The sequence below is a fragment of the Python bivittatus genome, unplaced genomic scaffold (genome assembly GCF_059951505.1).
Source record: "Python bivittatus isolate LINGU-HERP-01145 unplaced genomic scaffold, Pbiv_v1 ctg000080_np1212, whole genome shotgun sequence".
Classification (NCBI taxonomy): domain Eukaryota; kingdom Metazoa; phylum Chordata; class Lepidosauria; order Squamata; family Pythonidae; genus Python; species Python bivittatus.
In genome coordinates, this window is record NW_028277035.1 from 54,370,878 (window position 1) to 54,393,935 (window position 23,058).

Genomic DNA, 23,058 nt, shown 5'->3' on the forward strand with positions numbered 1-23,058 from the left:
GCAGAACCCCTGTAAGATTCTACATTCAAATAAAGGTGCGTTATGGTCCTTGTCCAGTTAACTTGGCTTTGGTTCTGTTGTACCATTTTCACATTTAGATGACAAAGCAGAACCACTTAGACTGGCACTTTTCACACTTCTTCAGCATATTCATATAGAATCAATTATTGGTTACGTTCTAAAGGGCATCCGATTCAGTGAAGGGTGAAAAGTTGGACCTGTTTTTTTAAAAATAAATATAACACTAGCAATTTTCACAGAGACATAAGATGAGCCAGTGCCCCTCTCCTAATTTGTCAGTTTGAAATTTATGGTATGAAATCCATGAACTTGAACAAAAGGAAAAAGTCTAAGGAAATTGGCAGGGCAAGGCCAATGGCATTTTGTGAAAGTTGAAATTTAGGAAAGAGGAGGTTCCTATGTGGTGTATTCAACCTTCCAAAAATATATACAGTGGTACCTCGGGATACGAACGCCTCTACTAACGAACATTTCGGGTTACGACCAGCTTCGGCAGGAAAATTTTACCTCGGGTTATGAACTTGCCTCTACTTACGAACCGGATCCGCGGCCATTTTCCCTGCTGTCACGCAGTCGCGGCTTCCTGTGGCCGAGGTCGCGGTAGCAAGGAGATGTTTGGTGAGGCTCGTGGTGTGTTTTGCGGTGTTTTGTGAAGGTTTTTGGTGTGCATGTTAGCATGGCTCCAAAGAAAATGCAGAGCAGGCTTGGCGGGAGTCAGGCTCTGAAGAGGAAATTGCCTCGGGTTGCGACCAAATTCGGGCGGAGGGTGGAACGGATTAACCGGATTTACATTGAACCCTATGGGGAAATTTGCCTCGGGTTGCGACCAAATTCGGAGGGCGGAACGGATTAACCAGATTTACATTGAACCCTATGGGAAACTTTACCTCGACTTGAGACCAACTCGAGTTGCAACCAGAGTCACGGAACGGATTAAGTTCGTATCCCGAGGTACCACTGTACTAGAACAAATGGGAGTAGAAGCGAAGAAGGAAGTGATGCTAGCCTCTGAAACTGCATATTAGCACATATTTTAATAAAGAGTTGCTCTTGAGGGTTTTGAAAAAAATTTTTTTATTCAAAATGAAATAACAAAATATTTACCCACTGAATACATATATGAGTCTTAAATGGGTGTTTTAAAAAAGACGTAATTGATAGAGAACCAACTGAATCTAGCTTTCATTCAGATGTGAAGTTTTGTATCTTCTAGCAAAAAAGTTTTAATCCCCCCCCCCTTTTTCCCTGCAATCTTCTCAATAAAACAATGCTAGAGCTCAATGATGCAGTCTTTAAATTCATACCACTGGAAGAACTATTCATCTGTTGCAGAACAGCATTCACTCCCATCCTATCCAATACCATTTCTGTCTCACATTTGGCACTGAAATTGCACCAGTCACCTAGCAACCCAAGGAAATCTGACTTGACAAATTCTTCTGAATTTCTCAGTTCCTTTAATGCTAAATCAGGATGTCTTTTTAGATCATCCACATGTAATGACCACCAGAGACTTTACAAAATGATTCTATTCTTTCTGGACAAATAAAGATCTTGAAACCACAGTAAGGAATTTATGTTACAGTGCTCCCTATCTGGTTCAACCCTCATTTGCTATGTGAAGAATGCTATGTGTAATGAAAAAAGATGAATGGGGTTATTTTTTGTGTATCATTTGTATCTACTGGTCAATGATTCAAAGTTGGGGACAGGGCAGGAAGCTTATTTTTCTCTGACAACAGCACAACCAGTTGATAAACAGCACTGAGTTTTCCCAAGAAAATGGGAAATATTTTAGAATAATTCAGCATTTGGAATAATGGACAACATGGCAGACTGTGAGCTGATTAAGAAAATCAACTTCATTGGTATGGTTATATCAGTGGACATACTTGAAATAAGTAATGTCCAAAGATTCTTTTTATGAGAAATTCTTTCCTATTTTTTAATGGAATTCTGCTCTTTGTAGGGTTATTAGATTCAGCCCTTTCACAGAATGCTGCATGGCTTTCATTAATTTCAGCTTCTTTAGAGTCCCAGCTCTTACTAGAAATAGAGACCCTAACCCATGTTACTATAACAACCAGGTTAGATGTTAAACAACAAGCAAATCTGCCAGACCACCACCTTCTCAATAATGTTTTATCTTTAAAAGTCTTTTCAATAGAATAGTACCATAGGAATGTTTTTAATTGGCTTATATTTAACTTTAAATAGATGTGCAGAAAAGATAGGATTATATTAGCCCATTCAAGTAATTTTGCTTAAAAATACAAGATTCCATTTAGGGGAATCAACAGTTGTAGCTAGTGCTGCTCATTGGAGTATGGATTCCCTATTTCCAATTGTGTATCTTCTGGGTTTTTCTATCCCCTTCAGTGCCTTCCTGGGAGGGGTCAAATACAGGCTTTTTTCCTTCCTAGTGCACTTATTCATTAAACATTTAGATTTAAATTGCCTTTCATAGCATGAGGAACAGAAAATATTTATTAGCATACAGTTTCCCTATTGGCTTTACACAGACTCTGCCCTTAAAATAGGTAACTGATTCGCACAAGAGGGAGCTACTTTGTTTTAAGTGATATTATTCCTCTATCTAGCTCAGTCATGACTATTTAGATTAGTAGCAGCTCTTCAGATTTAGTGCAGCAGCCTTTTCCAAAGTTAACATTTGGGGTCATGAACAACTAAATTAGCCCACCCCACTTTAAGTACAAGCATGCACATTCATGTTTCAAGACTGGTTCTACTGCTATCATCTGGCACTGTTAATTCCATTTGACTGAAATCAGTGGCTTGTTCTACATCATACAATGTTTTAAGATTGCTCAAGGAAGTTCTTAGGGACCATAAACTACTACTTAAATGACATCAGAAAACTTTAATAGCGAAATTGCTCAGTGTGTATTTCATTTTTATGAACTCTTCCATAAAGGTATTTAGGATTAATAATTCCTTATAATTAGCCCTTGATAATGATAACCCTGAACATTTGTACTTTAAAAACTTTCATCAAGAACCCACCATTTCCATGATTCCAATTAATAATCAGGAATTAGTTTTTCTAACCGAGGAAAACACACTACTAAATCTTGTGAATCTATATCTGTGACAAATTCTATACCATATACACACAGATACACCTGTTTTCATTGTCCAATATTTTAAAAATATTCCTCATTTCTGTGATTGTGACTTACTATTTCTCTTATTACTTCAATTTAAACTTGAACTGTGCTGTGGAGTGGGTTGGGGGGAATCACACCTTGGGTCTTCCAGTCTTCTTTTAACTCAGTTCTCAACATTCCTGATTACCAGCTACATTGGCTGAACCCAGTAGCTGAAAGAGAAAACTGGAGTTTTTAAAAGAACATCCTTTTTTATTTCTCTAGCTCCATCTCACTATGTTCCTATTACTTTTCCTTTGGGCAGAAGCCAAAGCATATATATCAAACCCTTCCCATCTCTCTGTAGGTATGTATGCAATATGTAAAAGGCCTGTCTTAATAAAAGACATTCCGTTCCTAAAGTGGTGTTTCTGTATATACAGTATCTGACTAGCTAAACTAGGAGATGAATTCAACAATACTCTCTTCCTCAAGTTTCCCAAGAATGTCTCCACTACTGGAAGCAAGGTTTTTATCCTCCACAAATTGACACCATTCCCCTTTTATTAGTCAACTTCCATAGCTAATCACATTCCATTATTTAACTATAAAATAGCACTTCCTTCATATCCAGAGAGCTTTCATAAGCAGGGAGGAGAATGGGGTAAGGACAAGATAATAAATAAATAAATAGCCCTAACCCCAAATCACTACATATTCTTACTTTATGAGGAATTGTGTTTAGGATCAATTTCATAATTCAAATCCCTCTTTTAATAACGTGATAGTTACATATCTTTCCCTTTTTCTCCCTGCCGCTCTTTTGTGCTTTTGAGTCTCCTGGGGACTAAATGAACTAGTCTCTGCAGTTTTCCTGGCAACATTTTTTGGAAATGTTTTGCCCTTGCCTTCTTCCTAGGGCTAAAAGAGAGAGAGAGTGACCCAAAGTTGGTTTTGATGCCTAAGGCAGGACTAGAACTTGGTTTTCCTTGCTCCTAGTCCAACGCCTTAAATTTTAGAAAACCAATTTAGCAGCTTTCTTTTATGAGCCAGTAGCTGAAGTTCACTGCTCTGGGCATTGAGGAAGAAAAACAACCTAAAACGCTGATGGAAAATATTGTTCCTTGATTTTATCCACTGTTAGTTAGGTATTACTGAGCCTGGTTGGACTACCTGGCGACTGTACAGTCTGACATTAAAAACATTTTGTGAATTGGCAGCGTAGCAGAACTCTTTCATTATATATCTAAATAAACTCTTATTATTAATCCCAGTAACTCAACAATAACCTGACCTTGTTTTGAAATATGACCTACTCGCCAATATTTGGCTGTGAATTATACTGATGTCAACTGTTCCTTGAAAACACATGTCTGACCTTTCTCAAAGTTACTTGATATGTAGCTCTACACAGTAGGAGTGCCATAAGCAAAAGAATTCAACACAGTGCTATTCAGTGTTTCTTAAGCTATAGGACAAGGCCATTACAATTTCTTGGTGAAGTGAATGATGCAAGAACAGAAGGACTCCTGCAGAACTCTTAACCCAAATGTGATAAAAAAAACAACAACACTTCAGGAATATAAGGCCTTGGAAACAGAGACATTTTGAAGATGTTACATATACAACATATGTAAAACAAGCTGACTGTGGAAAAGTTAGAAAAATTCCAGCAAGCATAGAGGGGAACCATTCCAGATAGTCTTCAAGGAAGCAGAAAAAGATGTAATCTGTTATCTTCTCTGTAAAGCTGTCTGTATATAAATAATACAACAAAGTTTCTCCATATGCTTTGTCTTCCAAGAAAAGGTGATGCAAAAAACAGAACTAGAATAACCTTTAGTCACAAGATCAGGTTTTTCAAAACTTTTAACTTCACAGATGTCATGATTTTCTTAGCCATCCCTTTGACATTTTGTACATCTTCTTCATGCTGTAGATCAATGATTTTTTCATCCCTTTAAATTAAAAAAAAATGTAAATAATGGATGGAAAATTTTAATGGAATAGAATTCAACCCCTTACATTCATAAATTTAGTCATTTCAACCTATCAGCTGCTGAGATGCTAACATGGGGCATTCCAGCATAAATTCATTAGAAAATTTATTGTGATAATTGTGTACAACAGTTGCAGAGGACATGAAACACTTTTCTCCATTAAAAACTGCTAGGTCTCTTCTCTTTTTGCTATTCAAATACAAATTAACAGATTTTTATTCCAGTTGGTATCACTTTAAGATACAGTATTATTCACTAAGTTGCCTTCCTGCTTTAGCTGCTGTTATAAATTATTATACGTGATTATAATTGGTTTTATGACAACTTCACATTGTTTATGTTACCAGCATTAGTACATATTAACTGCTTAAGCTTCTTTGATAGAAAATCAAAGTAGAATACTTTCATGTAACACTAATATTATTATTTTTTTTGCTTTCCCTTTCCATGAACACCCTTGATTCCTGCTCTCTGTTAATACCAATTTAGAACTAGAGAGCTAAAGAATATCTTCAGTCAATTCTCCAGGTGTTTCTGTATACTGCATTATTTGGTGAATCATCCTACTATTTCATGGTTAACTCTCTAGCCTATTTGACAATACTCACTGGTCCATTAGTTCATTAAAATAGTCCCCAATACATTTTTGAAAAGTTTAGTTCTAAATCTTACCCTACTGACTCTCGTGAATTCAGACTCCACAGAAGAAGGCAATCTTCAAGGTTTTAGTCAGCCTTTTTGTGTTACTATGTAATTAAATAGCATATGTACAGAACACAAAAGTGACCTTTTGTCACTTTGTAAACTTCCTGGTATCCTCACTCCATGTAAATGAAACCATCCCCCCATCCTTTGAGAGTATATCTAGGTTTCTATTTTTCACTTCCGCATAACCTGACAAACAGCTGCTGCTTCATTTTTATTATTATGTGCCATCAATACTTGCTATATGCATATAATACAGAACATTTTGTTCACTCAAAATGAAGCAGAGCATTATTTATTAAAATGGCTGTCAAGCATAGGTTCTAAGCACTATGGAAAACAGATCCTATTCTTACCCCAAATAGGGATATCCCAATGGACAGGAATAAGTTTTGACCCTTACATACAACATGACTTATTTGAATTTCCATTCACTCTTGCCCATGTCCTCCATTTTAACTTGAATAGCCAATGTTCTAAGCAGATCTGGTCTACAATGCATTTCAGTCTTTGACTATCTGGGAACCTCTTTACAGTAATAAGGGAATAAAAACTTTTTTTTCTGGCTTTTCCATCACAAGCTTCACTCATTCTTCCCTTGCCCATCTTGATGTTTATTACTGCAGATGCCTTAATTTTGATAACTTCCCCACAGTTCTCTCTCTAATTGAATGCATACCAAAGTACAAATAATGACTAGCACTTCTGGTGAATCCCTGATATTAGGAAATATAGTATTTTCTACATAAGCAAGAGATAGGGAATGCGTGTCCCTTTACATGCTGCTCCTGTATTACTCCCAATAATACTGGCTAGTACAACCAATGGGGAGGAAAGCTTGAAGTTATAGTTCAGCAAAATGGAGGTGATGTGGTGCACAACACATGTCATCTATCCCTAACGTAGGTAGTAATCTTATTTGGATTTCAGCATTCAAAACAAGCAAGTGTTCTGATACTACGCATTAACAGACACACACACACACACACACAAAAGAACAAATTGGAAGTAACCTCCTCGCACAAAGAGAATTGCATATGTTCAGAGGACATTGTTAAGGAAAGGCAAAAAATTGGGGTGGAAGAATGGAATGGAAAACTCTGGAAGAAGACGTAACTGGCTGGTTGATACCCTGAGCAGGAGCACTCCAAAGTGCAATATTTCATTACAGACCCTGTTGTAGTGTTATTAGTTCCAAGCTAGTGAATCTTCCTGGCTACGGAAAACATCCTCAATACCTTTGGGTAGACACTTCTGAAGTAGCTTTGCACAACCTCTTTCATAAAGTGGGAGAGGCCACAGACCAGATATACAAGAGTGACACCGAACAAAGGAAAGGGATGCAATCTAGACAAGATTGTTCTTGATCTTGTCCTGAACATAGCACCAGTACTGGGGAGGAGACACTTCCCCTATATTTTTTTTACAAATGCAAATCTGATCACTTACTTCTCCTCCTTCTAAGCCCCCTGCCCCCACACTCATACTCAAGAGTCCACAGGAATGCGTGCTTTTCGCAGAAAGCTACACCTGACACAAGATCATTACTGCAAGTATAAGAAAGCTTATTTTATTTCACAAGGTTGCCAAATGCACTATATTTTTTAAAGACACAAGCCATGCAGCTCTCTTTGTGAAGCATCTAAATAGAAAGCATTTCAAAGCTTTATATGCCATAAGACCAAGAAGAAAAATAAATCAATGGATGGTGCCATTTCTAATAGAAACCAGACCAAAAGCCTTGCCGCAGATTTAGAAAACATACAGGCTCTTTTCTTGAAGAGCTAAATAGGGCCTCTAAAAGTAAACAAAAATATAGGGCTCGAGCTAGCTTAAAACCACATGGGCTGTGCAAGATGAAGGGAAATCCTGTTAGAGGGTTGAAGGCCTTTGTTGTATTCTCTGCCAGTGTGTGGAAGCAGAACCTGCCAGCTAGATAATGACTACAGTCTACAATCTAACTGCACACCAGATGGTCTTTATGCACTGCAGAACTTAGCAAGGACTATTTTACCTGTACTTCCACAGGTGGTGACTCAAGTGTTACAGATACAGGTATCTGACTGAAAGAGGTAACTGCTGCATGCCAGCTCAGCAACACTTAACATTCACAACATAGCAGGATCTAGTTACCAACCATGTTCAGAATCCTACTGAGATGATGGTGGTGGGTGAGAATAAAGAGGCGAAAGGCAAGTTACTAACGTAATGTCTGGCCTGAAAATTCTGCCTCAAGCCTGCTGCTATTAAAATCTGAATTAAGTCTGTGTGGGAAAGAGGAAAAGGGGTGTAGGAGATGGGTGGATAATGTAGCACGATAAATAATAGTCATGCAGGTCTGTGCTAGTTCAAAGCCTCATTAGAAGAATTACAGCTGTAACAAGAGAAGGATGGTTAAGTGGTTAAACCGGTATCTCTGTACACAGCAGAATATATGAAAAACACCCACACAACAGCTAAACTTAATTGGGTTATGTCTTAAAACTTCTGCTGCGCTGCTACAATCAGTGCATTGATGCAGAGAGGCCATCCAACTTATCAGTCAATCAGAATGAGTTAACAATCCAGAGTCAAGTTATACAGGGATTCCTACCAATTAAAGACTTTTGACCAGAGGGCTAATGCTCCATTATGTAGGTACTAGTAACTGGCTGAAGTGGCAGACATAGGAGGAATTATCTCAACTGGGATCAGCTCATCACAGAAAGCACTGCAAACTATTAGAAACTTGACAAAAAAGGTTTCATAATATTCATAACCCAGGAAGACAAAGCAACAAGAAAGCACAGCACCTTCATTTTTATATGCTTCCTTTCTTTCTTGACATAATTAAGGGTGACAGTAAAGCACATGGAAAAACTAATTCCTAAATGCATATGCGCAGTGAGGAAAGAAATATATTTTATCCCAACAAAAGTATAACATTGAAAACAAGCAAGCCCTTGACATTAAGTGTCCCTCCGAAAGCAGGGCTGTATCTCTAACACTTCTAGAAAAGGCCACGCCATGTCTTGCTTCCCCAGTCACCTCACCCTCCCAGTAATATGTAGCCTGGTTTACCTCTTGATCTATGCCCATTATACTGTTAACTTCTTCACCCTTTCTTCCTATCAGTTATGGCTAGTGACAGGGGAATAGCTCAGTATTATGATCTTGAATGAAACTCTGCTACACATAACAGAGGGGAAGGGAGGAATGCAACATAGAACTGTGTGTTTGGCAGCAGACCCCATTCTCCTTATGGGAAGCTCTAACTTCACATTCCATGGAAAGAGCTACAGCTGGGAAAGGACTGCAGTTTTGTGATAGAAAATATTATTTGTATGCAGAAGGTCTCAAATTCAGTCTCTGCAAAGGGCTGGAAAAGATTCCAGTCTCAGTAGACAATATTTTTCTATAAGCCTAGATTTTAAGACATAGTTTTGCAAAATATTTTTTTGAAATTTTGCCCAAATTACACTTAACAGTGGCAGGAACATAGGTCACACTGACAGCAATATGTGGTTTTACTATCACAAACTACTGAAACTTTACTTTCACTGCTTTAATAAACATCGTTCCCATCATAAAGTGTAAACTAGGCTCAGTTTTCCAGTTTTAGTAGTGTTCCATCTAGAGGAGGTTTGAAAAAAACCACATCAAAAAGCAACATAGAATAGCAAAAAACAAAGCAAACTAAAGTAACTGCAATTAAAGCTGTGATTTTTAAATGTTCTTTAATACTTGTTGAAGTACTTTTTAGAACTACAGTTCATTAGATCACAGCACAGCCCAGCTTAGCAAGTCATGAACTCATATACCCTATCATCTTAACCAGTAAATGCAGAATTATTTTTCAGTAGCCCAGCAGCACACAGCAGCTTTTTTAGCAGAAAGAGAAAAGCCCAAAGTCTGAGATATTAGAATGGGGCTCTCAACGGCAGACAAGAATTACTTGCAGACTGCTTTGTACGCAGTACTAGTTAGGTTCAAAGGGTGCAGAAAGCAGCCACAGTATTAGCACTTAAAACATTTAAATCAATGGTCTCTCTAGCTAACTTTTATTCATTTTTCAACTTTCCTTTTATAAAAACATTCTTGTATCTTTGAGTACAAGTTTTATCTGGAAAAACACTGCACACATGTTCTTACCAGCTGTTAGGGTGGTTTTAGCACTCTGAATTAGGCAGGACAACCCCACAATTCTTGAAATACCTGGAGTGAGAGGAGGGGGAAAGGAGGGAGAGAGAGAGAAGATAAACACAGCCAGATGTTATTCCTGGGATTATTTTTAAAAAGGGGTTAAACGTTAAATATTATTCCAGAAGCACATTAAACCACACATGGCAGAATTGCCAGGTGATTATCCCACCAAATACCGCATATTTTGATTTCGTTAGGGAGATTCGCATTTGCTCCAACGCTTTCAATACGTAAAACACATCCATGGACATTCAAAAACTGTTCTGTGTAATGAAGTGACCTTCACAAATAAAATCCAAGTTTTCCACTGTTTGCAATTCCTGATGAAGTTATTAACCATAACTTGTTATTAATTTGAAGTAGTACAAGACAACTTGGCTAACGACCTGACTCTGCCAACTCGCACGGGGCGAGAAGAGATATAATCAACCCTGGGGGTGACTGGCACCTTGAAGATGCTCCCCAAGCCTAATAATTTTTAGTTCACCATCAATATCTTGGAATATATTTATTATTTGTAGGAATATTGTTATATTGTATTTTAATTAATATTTATTCTTTTACCGTAAATCGCCCAGAGTCGCTTCCAGTGAGATGGGCAGTGACAAATGTGAAATATAAATAAACAAACTTCCTAAGAGATCCTAAAGTAGTATGTGGTTAAAAAAAAACACTATATAGCAGCAAAGAAATAGAGAAAACTAGCTCTCTTCTGTCATCTTGTGTTCTTTTGGATTGTTGCAGCCCAGCTATGGTAGCCTTGGCCAAGTTGCCTCATAAAAACAGCAAAGCACCTCACTTTCTTTAAAACAAACTTAATGTATTTTACCATCTGAAAATGCTCTCGCCTGGAGGATCTTGTCACAGCCCCTTCGGATGGCTCATTCTCAGAAAAAGGAGATGAGCCAAAGGTGGCAGTGAAAGCTGCTAAACCCAAATGGCCAAGCCCCTCCTGGTATAGGGATTAGGGAAGAACTAACAACCTGCAGATCTGGGCCTGTTTTCTCTGACTCCAAACGAGATTCGCTCACCTACCCACCCAAGCCCACAAGAGCACCTGCAGCAGATAGCTTAATAAGAGGTTGCAAAAAACGAAAGGGCAATGTTGCAGGGACGAACCTTGTGGGAGTAGTGGTCTACTCAGGAGCTATTACTCCCAAAGTGCTCTGCATTCTGACCAAGACTTATGCACCTGGGCTGGGCTGGGCGCCTGAAATAGCTAGTATAAAAAGCTATCCATTGAAACAGTCCAGGGCTGTTATAACCTTGTCTTTACCTTCCTAGCATGCTGATTCAAATCACACATCTGGACAAATGCACCTTGGCCTGACTACCTTCTGTATTTTGACTGCACTGTGCTTAATCCTCTGGCCTGAATGTACTTGCTCTTCTATTTTGGAATTATAAATCACAACACCTCCCAACCTCAACATAGAGCCAATCTGATAAATGACCCTGGCCTTTACATCAAAGTTCCCAAGAGAGGCAGAAAAAGCAGGGTAGCACCATTACTACAATGACTTCATTACTAAATCCCTTCCTGAAAAGGGTCCATGCAAGTCAGCTCATCTGAGAACCCTGGAACTGACCACCTTGGCCCCAAAGGAGGTGCATGTGACAGGGTAATCACTGATACAGTCATCAGGATCCAGCAAATGTTTCTTAAGGTATCTCTCAGTCAGTGAAACTGGGGGCCACTGCTGTCAAAATGGCAGCAATTACCTGCAGGACCCACCCAGAAATCCCCTTCAGCTGAAACTAATTAGCCAAGAGAATAAGAGCCAAGCAGACAGATAGCTGACACGCTGATTCCAAGCAAACTGTCCACGTTTTGCCCTATATTAATTGAAACCAATTTAATATAACCAGACTAGATGGTGTGCTGGAGACTGTCCCATGGTAATTTTCCTGACAACTATGCCTGTGCTGTATAATGTCCCACTCTGCAAACACCCATTTGTAGCATTCAAAATAGTGGGAAATTTAGGCTTTATTTTTTACAATAAAAGAGTTACCACACTCAGATTTCTAAAGAAACCAATGTGGTGCCAAAAATATAGATGAAAGTTCTTTTATGCGCAGCAATGTAATTTTTAGACCTATCAGAACAACATTAACATGGTAATCATTTTACACATTTAGCAGACAAGTGAGATCATTTAGTATGTTTATAACCTTGAAGGCACAGAGCTGAAATTTCTAAGTACTTCATTGGACACCACTAGCTCCCAGGTTCAGTCCACAAGTTCAGCCCTGAGGAGCTATAATTTATTCAGTAAGCTATTGGCTAAGACCCAATGAACAGTGCAACCAATGAATGGGACACACCCAATGATAGTTCTGCATGTTATATGGTAAGTGGCTTTTGAGCCAAATAACCTGAAATAGGGAATCAGGAAGGAGAAGTGGTAGAAAAAATTTATGAAGAGAAGTTTGTTAGGCATGACTAAGCTTTGGCATAAAAACACAGCATTTTGAATTAGTCTTTATAGATTCTAAGGTTGGGTGACACAAAAAATATCAATCACATCATCAGCATTGATAAAATTGCCTATTTCCAGCTTGCTGGGTATAAAAAAAACAGAACAAAAATATTATGAATTCTGAAACTACTATATACAAGACTGATTCTGAAACATTCACTTGTGAAAATGAATTATTATCATTAAAACCTACCCTGGTGTACCACAAATCTACAGTCAGGGTCATGGGCGACTTGTAATAAAATTTCTTCCACATCTCTGTTCTTCCCTGGAGGATCCTTGAGAGAAGTTATTTTTTGCTGCAGGGTGCTTGGTAAAGCCATCAGTTGTGCAAACTGACCTTCTGGACTTTTATCTATCTAAAGATAAAGAAAGAGCAGACACAGCTTGTTTTCCTTTAACAACAGCATAGAGTTTAATGCCAAAATTAGCAGCCCCATTTGGGAAACAAGTTGCCAGCTTACACAAGATATGTGCAGGAGAGCACTGACTTTCCTTCGTGGTCTATTCATTAATATTTTTAATTCAGGCAGAGCTTTTTTCCAATTTTGAGCAAAAAAATATTATATAAAGCAGATCATTTTTCTATGATATACAATAGAACTATCAGGCAGAAATCTTGGCTAAATGTCACCATGGCAGTCGTCATTTACAGCAGAAATGCCACTCTGTTTCTAAATGAGATTGGTCCAGCAATCTGATCAAAGCCAATGAATTCATGAAAGATGAGTTATCTGAAAAAGTTAACTCTGGCTATATGTAACTTAGTTTATTTGGCCTTTGGCTAATTTCTTATAGATTTTAACCAAGTATCTTACCCTCATTGCTTATATGAGCATCTAACAGATTACCATTTTTCTGAGAAGTAAATTAAACTGGGATTCATGCACCCAGCATAAGAAAGCAGAATGTAACACATTGGCATCTTCCTTTACCAGAAGTTTGTGTGTATGTGTGCATGTACACCCAAGTACACATACTGTACACCTTTGAGTCAGTCTTGACTTCTGTCAACTGTCTGGACAATTCACACAGTTTTTTGAAAGTGGTTTGCTACTGCTTTCTTCCTAGGGCTGAGGAAGAATAATTGGGCCAAGTTCACCTGCTAGAACTCCCATCTCCCCTTTCTAGCCTAGTGCCTTTAAACTGGCTCTCTTGAATAGAATTAGATTTAGATTAACAGAACTACATTTCCAAAATAAACTAATGCCTCACTTGTCCAGATGTCTTAAGTAATCAAGCCATCTGGACATGTCATGCTATGGGTGGCTTGTTATTTAACATATCATACAACTATTCAAAATAGTTTGCATTTTAAAAAGCTTGCGACAATGACCTGCTTACCTCTAACTTGCCCAGCTGGTGCTTGTATATCACTTGGGGGCTATCTTGCAAAATATGACTATAAAGTTTCTGAAAATGTATCATGTTTGGTTTCACTATGTTCATAACCTTTGATTTATCTTCTCCAATGAGCATTCTGAAATCACCTAAAGCAAAGCCAGATAATCAATATTTATATATACACACTGTTTACAGAAATATAATTTGCTTTACACTTAGTAAGATTTCTAATACTAGCTGCAAACAGAGTTACAGTCTAACCTACAGCAATCATTATACTAAAGGAACACTGAGAAACATAAGCTATGAAGGGGGCACACTACACCAATGTTATATCACAAAGAGAATATAGCAAACACATGTCCTTGGACCAGAAGATCCCACTTAAAATCACTAAGCTGCGAATCTCACACTGTGACTTCAGAAAGCCTATAAGCATAGTTTCACAGATCTGTAGGGGAGAGGAGAGAAGAGAAGAGAAAGGAAATATGTCCCCATCATCTTTGACCACTGCCATGCTGATAGGAGCAATAATCAGATAAATGGATAAGCCCCCCATTCTACCTGAGAAAAGTAGAATAGAAATGAAGCTAAAAGTAATAGTTGAAACACCTGGTAGACAACACTCTTGTTTGTACCTGCTTCCTGTTTGGGCAAGTCCACCAAACACAGTAAGAACTACTTTTATGAGAAATGCAGTTTATGAAACCTCAGACAGAATGTTAACTGCATCAGAATTCCTCAGGAGAGCCTTTACTAAATTGGAAAAGTAATGCTCAGACAGCCTATTAACAAAGAGAAAGACCAGCTTCCCATGATACCTGGCAGCCTTTCTTCCAGATGCATTAGATTTCAACTCCCATCCTCCACACACAGCACAAGTATGTGGACTGAGGATGTTGGGAGCTGTGGTCCACACAAGGACGTTTCTGGCTGATCTTATCAAAACGTCAGTGCCATTTTGCCCTTAAATGTACAGCTCAGACACTGCAATTGGAACATTTGTGTCAGCCAGCAGAATGTGCCTTAAACTCTCCTAAAACTAAAGCTAAAAGTAATAGTTGAAATACCTGGTAGACAACAAGGTGTCTCCAAGGGCATCTCAGCCTGATCTGACAGGAAGTGATCCCAAAGAAGGTCCAAGGGTCCCCCCGCCACATGCCAACATAATATACTCACTAGGTTTGAGTGGAAGGGCTGTGTCTTTTTTCTTTGCAATTCTAGGGCCATTGTATTAAGAAACTTCCACTGTAAAGTACTATATGAGCAGTTTCTTCTCTCTTTAACACTCAAATGCTTTACATTAAACAAAAATCTGGACATTCAGCTGCATTATGCTGAAAATCAGACATGAATATATCCAAGAAATAAAGCAATATTAGTGCTTTCTAGCTGACAGGATGTAGGCAACAAGATGTTCAGTTGAAAGCCTCTAGATTAGAGACTCTCATTTGCAGAAAATAAAAGCATGCTAAGAGCAAAAGTGGGCTGTGGTTGTGCTTGTGGCACACTGGCAATGTGCCAAAACTGTCCTTACTATTAGCAGCAAATGATGCATGTGGTAAATGTCTCATTAGAGCCAAGGAACCCATGCAGGGAAGCCAAGGTATAGGCTGGGTCACCATGGATGTCAGAAAGCATGAACAGTGTCATCTAGACTGTGGTGGGTGTGTATGAAGGTAGGAATCCATATGCTGGTGATAGTCTTGTGTTAAGTTCTAATAACTAGGGATAATGAAAAAACCAATGATGACCACAATTTGGTCACAACCACAATTTGGGGGAAAATTGTGCAACATTCTGAATAAACGTGATGAAGGGGAAAAATTAGTCTGCTAGGTGACATAAATGGATGAGTGAGAACATGTGGAGGTCCAAGAATAAGAACAGTGATTGATGAACATCTGTTTTGAATATATGATTTAAGTATCTATCTGTATGTACACATAGGTTAAAGGAATTAATCTAAAAGTACAGTGGTACCTCGAGTTACAAACGCCCCTCCTTACGAATTTTTCGAGATACAACCAGCTCCGGCCCCAAAAATTTACCTCGACTTGTGAACTCCGCCTCGAGTTACGAACCGGATCCGCGGCCATTTTCCCTGCTGCCACGCGGTCGCGGCTTCCTGTGGGTGAGATCGCAGTAGCAAGGAGACATTCGGTGAAGCTTGTGGTGTGTTTTGTGGCGTTTGGAAGGTGTTTGGTGTGCTTGTCAGCATGGCTCCAAAGAAAATGCAGAGCAGGCTTGGCAAGAATAAGGCTTTGAAGAAAAAAGTGACGATCGAACTTAAGAAGGACATTATAGAAAAGCACGATCGTGGTATTCGTGTGACTGATCTGGCCTTGGAGTACAAGATGGCGAAGTCGACCATCTCAGCTATTTTCATGTTTTTGTGGTTTAAAAATAAAATGCATATGTTTCAGAACTGTTTAACCGTATGTATTTACATTGAACCTTATGGGGGAAATTTGCCTCGTGGTGCGACCAAATTCGGAGGGCGGATTAGCCGTATTTACATTGAACCTTATGGGGAAATTTGCCTCGTAATGCAACCAAATTTGGAGGGCAGAATGGATTAACCGTATTTACATTGAACCTTATGGGAAAATTTACCTCGAGTTGTGACCAACTCGAGTTGCAACCAGAGTCACGGAACGGATTAAGTTCGTAACTAGAGGTACCACTGTACAAACAACTTGATTGTTTATGAAAAAAAAAAACTGACAGAAGTAGTGAAGGATACAAGGGCATTTTGAATGTGAGACACACTCTTACTTGGTAGTGGATCTTGGGAAAAAATAGACAAGAAAGAAGAGGAAAGTGAAAGAATCAAGAACCTTGGAGAGTCCTGGAGGTTATCTATCCAACCCCCTTACCAGTGCAGGAATCCCCATACCTTCCTGGACAATGGCTGTTGTAAACTTTTCTTAAGAACCTCTACTGATGGAACACCTACAACTCTAGGAGGCAGGCCATTCCACTGCTTAATAGCTCTCTCAAGTCAGGAAATTCCTCCTTATTTCCTTATGATCTCTCTCAGTTCAGCTTCTACTCATTGGTTCTTGTGAAAATAGAAGGCTTGCAAGAAGGAAAAGGATGCACTTTCAGAATGGAATGAATGGAAATTGGACAACAGGAAAGAAAATGTAGAAACTGCTTGGAATAGAGTAAAAATAATTATGTTACAGAACATTACGGAAGTATGGAGAGTTACGTTAATGGGAAAAATGGAAAAGGATGGTGAAGTGAAGGTGGCTATGAAGGAAGAAAAAAAAATGCATTAGAGAATGCTGCAAAAAAAAATGAGGATGAGAGAAGGACACAGTACTATATTAATGCATAGAAAGAAAAAAAAGATAGTTGCAAAGAATGTAGTCAAAGAGAGCAAGGACTACTTAAAAGAGGCAGAAAAAATGCAAAGAAAAGGGCCAAAGGAGTCTCCACCTGAGTGAATAGAACTGAAAATAATTTATGCTGTGCTCATGCAAGATCCAGAGCACTTCTCCTTAATCATTTGACAAATATGGTGAGCCCTTCATTATGCTAGCAAGCTGTAAGTGAAATTGGTGCACATCTTTCATTAATCCTACCTATCTATTAATCACAACTATCCTATTTAACAAAGCAATTAAACAATCTGAAGGCCATACTAACCACAGTATGACAGTCCAGCAATCTTCATATAAAGATCTTCTTCAGAGAAGCTTTCAGGCAACATGAGAAAGGCTGCCATGACAGCACTCTTCAAATTACTGGTCAGGGCCTCTTGCAGCTTAACATTCTCATTCTGAGCTAGAATTTTCACCTGTAATTAGTTGGAAAATTTGTAGCAGGTCATCAAGTAAGGGGGAAAAAAATCAACAAGCCATTTCATTAGGACAATGTTCTAAAGACAGTTTAAAGCATATCTTCAGAAATGAAACAAACAAAAAACAGACCTTCATCCTAATGTCTCAACATATTATATGTTGAGGACAAAGAGGAAGTAAAAAGGAAATGATTTGCCATTCCCTTCTTCTGGGCTACAGTTTTTTACTTCCCCATCTAGTTTCTAGCACTGGGTAGATATACTTCAATCCAATCCTGCTGCTTACATTATCAACTACAGAGAAGTGGTTATTTAAAAGGAAGGACCCTTTTCACCATTAGGCAGGGTGAGAAAGTCACCAGAGGTGGCAGAAGGGAAATCACAAATTGGAGAACAGAGCTGTGTAAGCCAAGCTTGTCTCCTAGTCCTTCTGAGCTAATATGCTGTCCTTAGGTATAATGCATGTCACTGTCAAGTTCCAGGTTTTCAGAAGAAAAGGGGAGGTCAGCAAATTGCTTTCGTTAACTCTATTAAAAGGTGGGAGCAGATCTGAAGGTCTATGAATCACAACCACAATGAAAATGGCCTTTGAAACCAAGGAAATGTCAAGACTTTATGAAATAGTATAGAAAAATCTACTGCAGCAGTGTAAGCTCCCTGGATTCCACTTCATGTTTTTTAAAGCTTTTTTTTTAAATTACAGGACTTTGCCATTTCTGTTTTAACACACATCTTCTGAGGCAGCTTCAAACAGAAAAAATGTGCACAATCTTGTTATGTTTGTTCATTGAAGAAGACTTCTCCCTTATTAGATGTGGCCCAATATGTTGCAAGAACAAGTATTGCCTCTAACCTAATCACCATTTGCTCAAAAGAAAAAAAAAAATCCACAACATGATTTTAGAGTGAAATAGACAGCTGGAGCTTGACTGAATAAAACAACCTATTATGACAGAGTTCAGTTTTACAAACATGCAGAAAGCACACAGACAAACATCACTAATTCCATGACAGAGGGATGATTGTATCCAGAACCTCACAACTGAAGATATACATACACCCCCTCCTCTCTTTCTCTCTCTAAATGCAACCCTGGAGACTCAAAATGAACCTGGGGGGCATCCAATATCATTATTTTTCCATTATCTCTCCCTACATTTGAAGTGTGGTTTTTGTTAGTTACATAAAATCTGAACCATCTGAGTTGTTAAAGGTAAACTGGTCCTGGGAGAGGTTCTTTGAACACATGTTTTCAATTTGCTCTCCTGCCTGTTTTTGAAAGCCTAATTTTGCAAACAAGCATTCCCCCTCCCCAAGAAGGGGGGCGGTCAGTACCATCATGTGAAACTGTGAGAGGCAGCTGAGAGGACAATCTTGGACTATAGTGGAACCCAGCTGCTTTTGCCAACTGTCTCCAACGACCAAATAACACAGCCCGTTGAATAATCAAGTGACCAAACTGTAAATTAACCTTTATTGAGAACAACTGTGTTACTTGCTAGGAAAGCAAATTCACTGGACTGAATTAAAGGGGGAAAAAATGAAGAAAGGTAGCACTCTGACCTTGAACTTGCCTTGTACTACAGTTGCATATCAGAAGAATGTATGTGGAAGCACCAAACTTCTCACTTGTCTTTGTTTAAATTTCTGAATATGCCCATATTTGACAAGGCTTCAAAGTTTTGTTTCATATTTTGGTTTTGTTTGTACCTTTAGCTGCACCCAGTGTCCTAATTAAAAATGAAACAAAAGAAATAAAGAAACAACCACACCTTTGGGATGAGGTATGGGGGGAAAATCCAACACAAATGCCTTTAAATGACTTTTCCACCTGCAAAATGAAGGGTAAAGAAAGGCAATGCAGCCCAGTCATTAAACCCTCTGTTCTGAAACAGTCAAATCCAAAGGGATTTATTCTCAAAATTACTCCAAAAAACAATCTCCCATTTCCTAAAACACAGGATTTAAGGGTATGGTGGCTTCTTATAAAGCTTCTTATAAAGCCTATATGTATTTTTACATCTGCATACAACCCATTTTTGAACTTTCATGTTCTTTCAAGCTCTAGAAACATGCACCATTACATTCCCTTTGTGAAAGTGGGAAACAAAATACTGCTATAAAGGAAGAGGGGTGGGGCAGAGCATGTATGCAAATAGAATATTTGTAGTTTTTAAATAAGATACTATTGGCATATTTATTTCTATGGTTACAAAGGAAGAATAACAATGGATTACCTAAGGTTACAGTGGGGCAAAAAAGTATTTAGTCAGCCACCAATTGTGCAAGTTCTCCCACTTAAAAAGATGAGAGAGGCCTGTAATTTTCATCATAGGTATACCTCAACTATGAGAGACAAAATGGGGGAAAAAATCCAGAAAATCACATTGCCTGATTTTTAAAGAATTTATTTGCAAATCATGGTGGAAAATAAGTATTTGGTCAATATCAAAAGTTCATCTCAATAATTTGTTATATATCCTTTGTTGGCAATGACAGAGGTCAAACGTTTTCTGTAAGTCTTCACAAGGTTTTCACACACTGTTGCTGGTATTTTGGCCCATTCCTCCATGCAGATCTCCTCTAGAGCAGTGATGTTCTGGGGCTGTCGCTGGGCAACACGGACTTTCAACTCCCTCCAAAGGTTTTCCATGGGGTTGAGATCTGGAGACTGGCTAGGCCACTCCAGGACCTTGAAATGCTTCTTACGAAGCCACTCCTTCGTTGCCCGGGCGGTGTGTTTGGGATCATTGTCATGCTGAAAGACCCAGCCATGTTTCATCTTCAATGCCCTTGCTGATGGAAGGAGGTGTTCACTCAAAATCTCACGATACATGGCCCCATTCATTCTTTCCTTTACACAGATCAGTCGTCCTGGTCCCTTTGCAGAAAAACAGCCCCAAAGCATGATGTTTCCACCCCCATGCTTCACAGTAGGTATGGTGTTCTTTGGATGAAACTCAGCATTCTCTCTCCTCCAAACACAATGAGTTTAGACCAAAACATTCTACTTTTGTTTCATCTGACCATATGACATTCTCCCAATCCTCTTCTGGATCATCCAAATGCTCTCTAGCAAACTTCAGACAGGCCCGGACATGTACTGGCTTAAGCAGGGGGACACGTCTGGCACTGCAGGATTTGAGTCCCTGGCAGCATAGCGTGTTACTGATGGTAGCCTGTGTTACTTTGGTCCCAGCTCTCTGCAGGTCATTCACTAGGTCCCCCATGTGGTTCTGGGATTTTTGCTCACCATTCTTGTGATCATTTTGACCCCACAGGGTGAGATCTTGCATGGAGCCCCAGATCAAGGGAGATTATCAGTGGTCTTGTATGTCTTCCATTTTCTAATTATTGCTCCCACAGTTGATTTCTTCACACCAAGCTGCTTGACTATTGCAGATTCAGTCTTCCCAGCCTGGTGCAGGTCTACAATTTTGTTTCTGGTGTCCTCCGACAGCTCTTTGGTCTTGGCCATAGTGGAGTTTGGAGTGTGACTGTTTGAGGTTGTGGACAGGTGTCTTTTATACTGATAACAAGGTCAAACAGGTGCCATTACTACAGGTAACGAGTGGAGGACAGAGGAGCCTCTTAAAGAAGTAGTTACAGGTCTGTGAGAGCCAGACATCTTGCTTGTTTGTAGGTGACCAAATACTTATTTTCCACCATGATTTGCAAATAAATTCTTCAAAAATCAGACAATGTGATTTTCTGGATTTTTTTCCCCCATTTTGTCTCTCATAGTTGAGGTATACCTATGATGAAAATTACAGGCCTCTCTCATCTTTTTTAGTGGGAGAACTTGCACAATTGGTGGCTGACTAAATACTTTTTTGCCCCACTGTATCTATAAGAATTGCCACTAATACCTAAGAAAAACCATACACAAAGTTCAAACTTCAATTTCTGGCAACCGCAGTTAGATGCTGAGAGTGTATCATTGGGAAAAATCTGGAACCTCTATGAATTACAGAGCCCTGTATTAACATTTAAAACTAAACAAGAAACTATGAATAAATTACTATAACTAAAGCAAACAAATCCTGTCTTAGTGTGACGCATGAGCACAGCCACACACACCTGTCTTCCTTCCAGCAGCCAGGAAGCTCTACATCACTGTAAGATGGCATTCAATCATTTAAACCAGTGTTTCTCAACCTTGGCAACTTCAAGATGTGTGGACTTTGACTCCCAGAATTCTGAGAGTCAAAGTCCACACATCTTGAAGTTGCCAAGGTTGAGAAACACTGATTTAAACTAACAACATTTATTTTCAGTTGAACTTTGCTGTGTTCTCAACAGTTATTTGTGCCCTATTGAAAATGTCCTCATCTGAACTATGCAGTCATTCATATTAGAACTGTTGCAAGAATAGCTTGCACTACAGCAAATACATTAAGAGAAGAAAGTGGAAGCCTGAGGTGGTATTTGCAGAGAGAAAAGAATGCAAAGGCAATAACTATATGTGCCCTAACTAATCAGATCACAAACCGGTTACCAGGTACAATTCTCACACACAAAAGGAAACCAAATCTGAGCCTTTCAATTATTGCCACATTCATTAGCTGTGTACAGATAATCCTTGCTTACCACCCACAATTGGGACTGGCAACTCTGTCACTAATCACCATGATCCCTAAGCAAAAAATCAAGTGACCGCACCAGACTATGATGTCACTTCTGCTTCCAACATTAAGTGAATCACATGACCACAGGACACTGCAATGGTCGTAAACACCCGCTGGTTGCGAAGCACCTGAATGGTGATCATGTGGCTGCAGGACACTGCAACGGTCATAAATACGAGGATTGGTCACAAAGCTGTTTTTTTTAACTGTTGTAACTTTGAATGGTTGCTAAACAAGGCAGTTCGTAAGCAAGGACTACCTATGTAGTTGAGACAGTAAACATTACTCAAAGCACTTGTACAAGAAGCCCCAGGACTGAAAGAATATCTAATATACTGGCTGAAGAACAAGAAATCATTAGGGCAGGTCAAACTACTATAGACTAATATAGTAGTAATATATAATATAGTCTAATCTACAGCTGTCTGAAAAATGTATTGCTGGGGCATCCTTTGCTGACTGTGTTGACAGACACAAATTGTGGGAGAAACTGGAAGCATTCACTGCTGACTATTCTTTTTTATTTATCAATTGCATGAAAATAACTACAGGGTTATTATGTAATTACAGGGTATTTACATACAACCAACTAACATGCAATTCTCAAGACTACTTGATAATGACTGGTCAGTTCTTTTAATTTTTATATAAACTCACTGGTCCAAACTCTTTCTAAGACTAGATTTCTTCCTCCAAGATTGACATATTGTCCCAACTCTGAATTACTTTATGTGGATGATACTGTTATTTTATATTCTACAGCAGTTGAGCTGAGGA

General features: G+C 38.8%; 1 protein-coding gene across 1 annotated transcript in view; it reads right to left on the reverse strand.

The window, feature by feature from the left end:
* Nucleotides 1-1,079: 1,079 nt before the first annotated feature.
* TAMM41 (TAM41 mitochondrial translocator assembly and maintenance homolog) overlaps nt 1,080-23,058 on the reverse strand; it is a 33,757-nt gene continuing 11,778 nt past the window's right edge. Inside the window, exons 4-8 of the mRNA XM_007436491.3 lie at nt 17,500-17,650; nt 13,843-13,988; nt 12,692-12,857; nt 9,965-10,027; nt 1,080-5,086 (exon numbers count right to left, since the gene is read on the reverse strand). Of these exons, the coding sequence (XP_007436553.1) occupies nt 5,013-5,086; nt 9,965-10,027; nt 12,692-12,857; nt 13,843-13,988; nt 17,500-17,650 (600 nt within the window). The 3' untranslated portion in view covers nt 1,080-5,012. The remainder of the gene's footprint in view (nt 5,087-9,964; nt 10,028-12,691; nt 12,858-13,842; nt 13,989-17,499; nt 17,651-23,058) is intronic.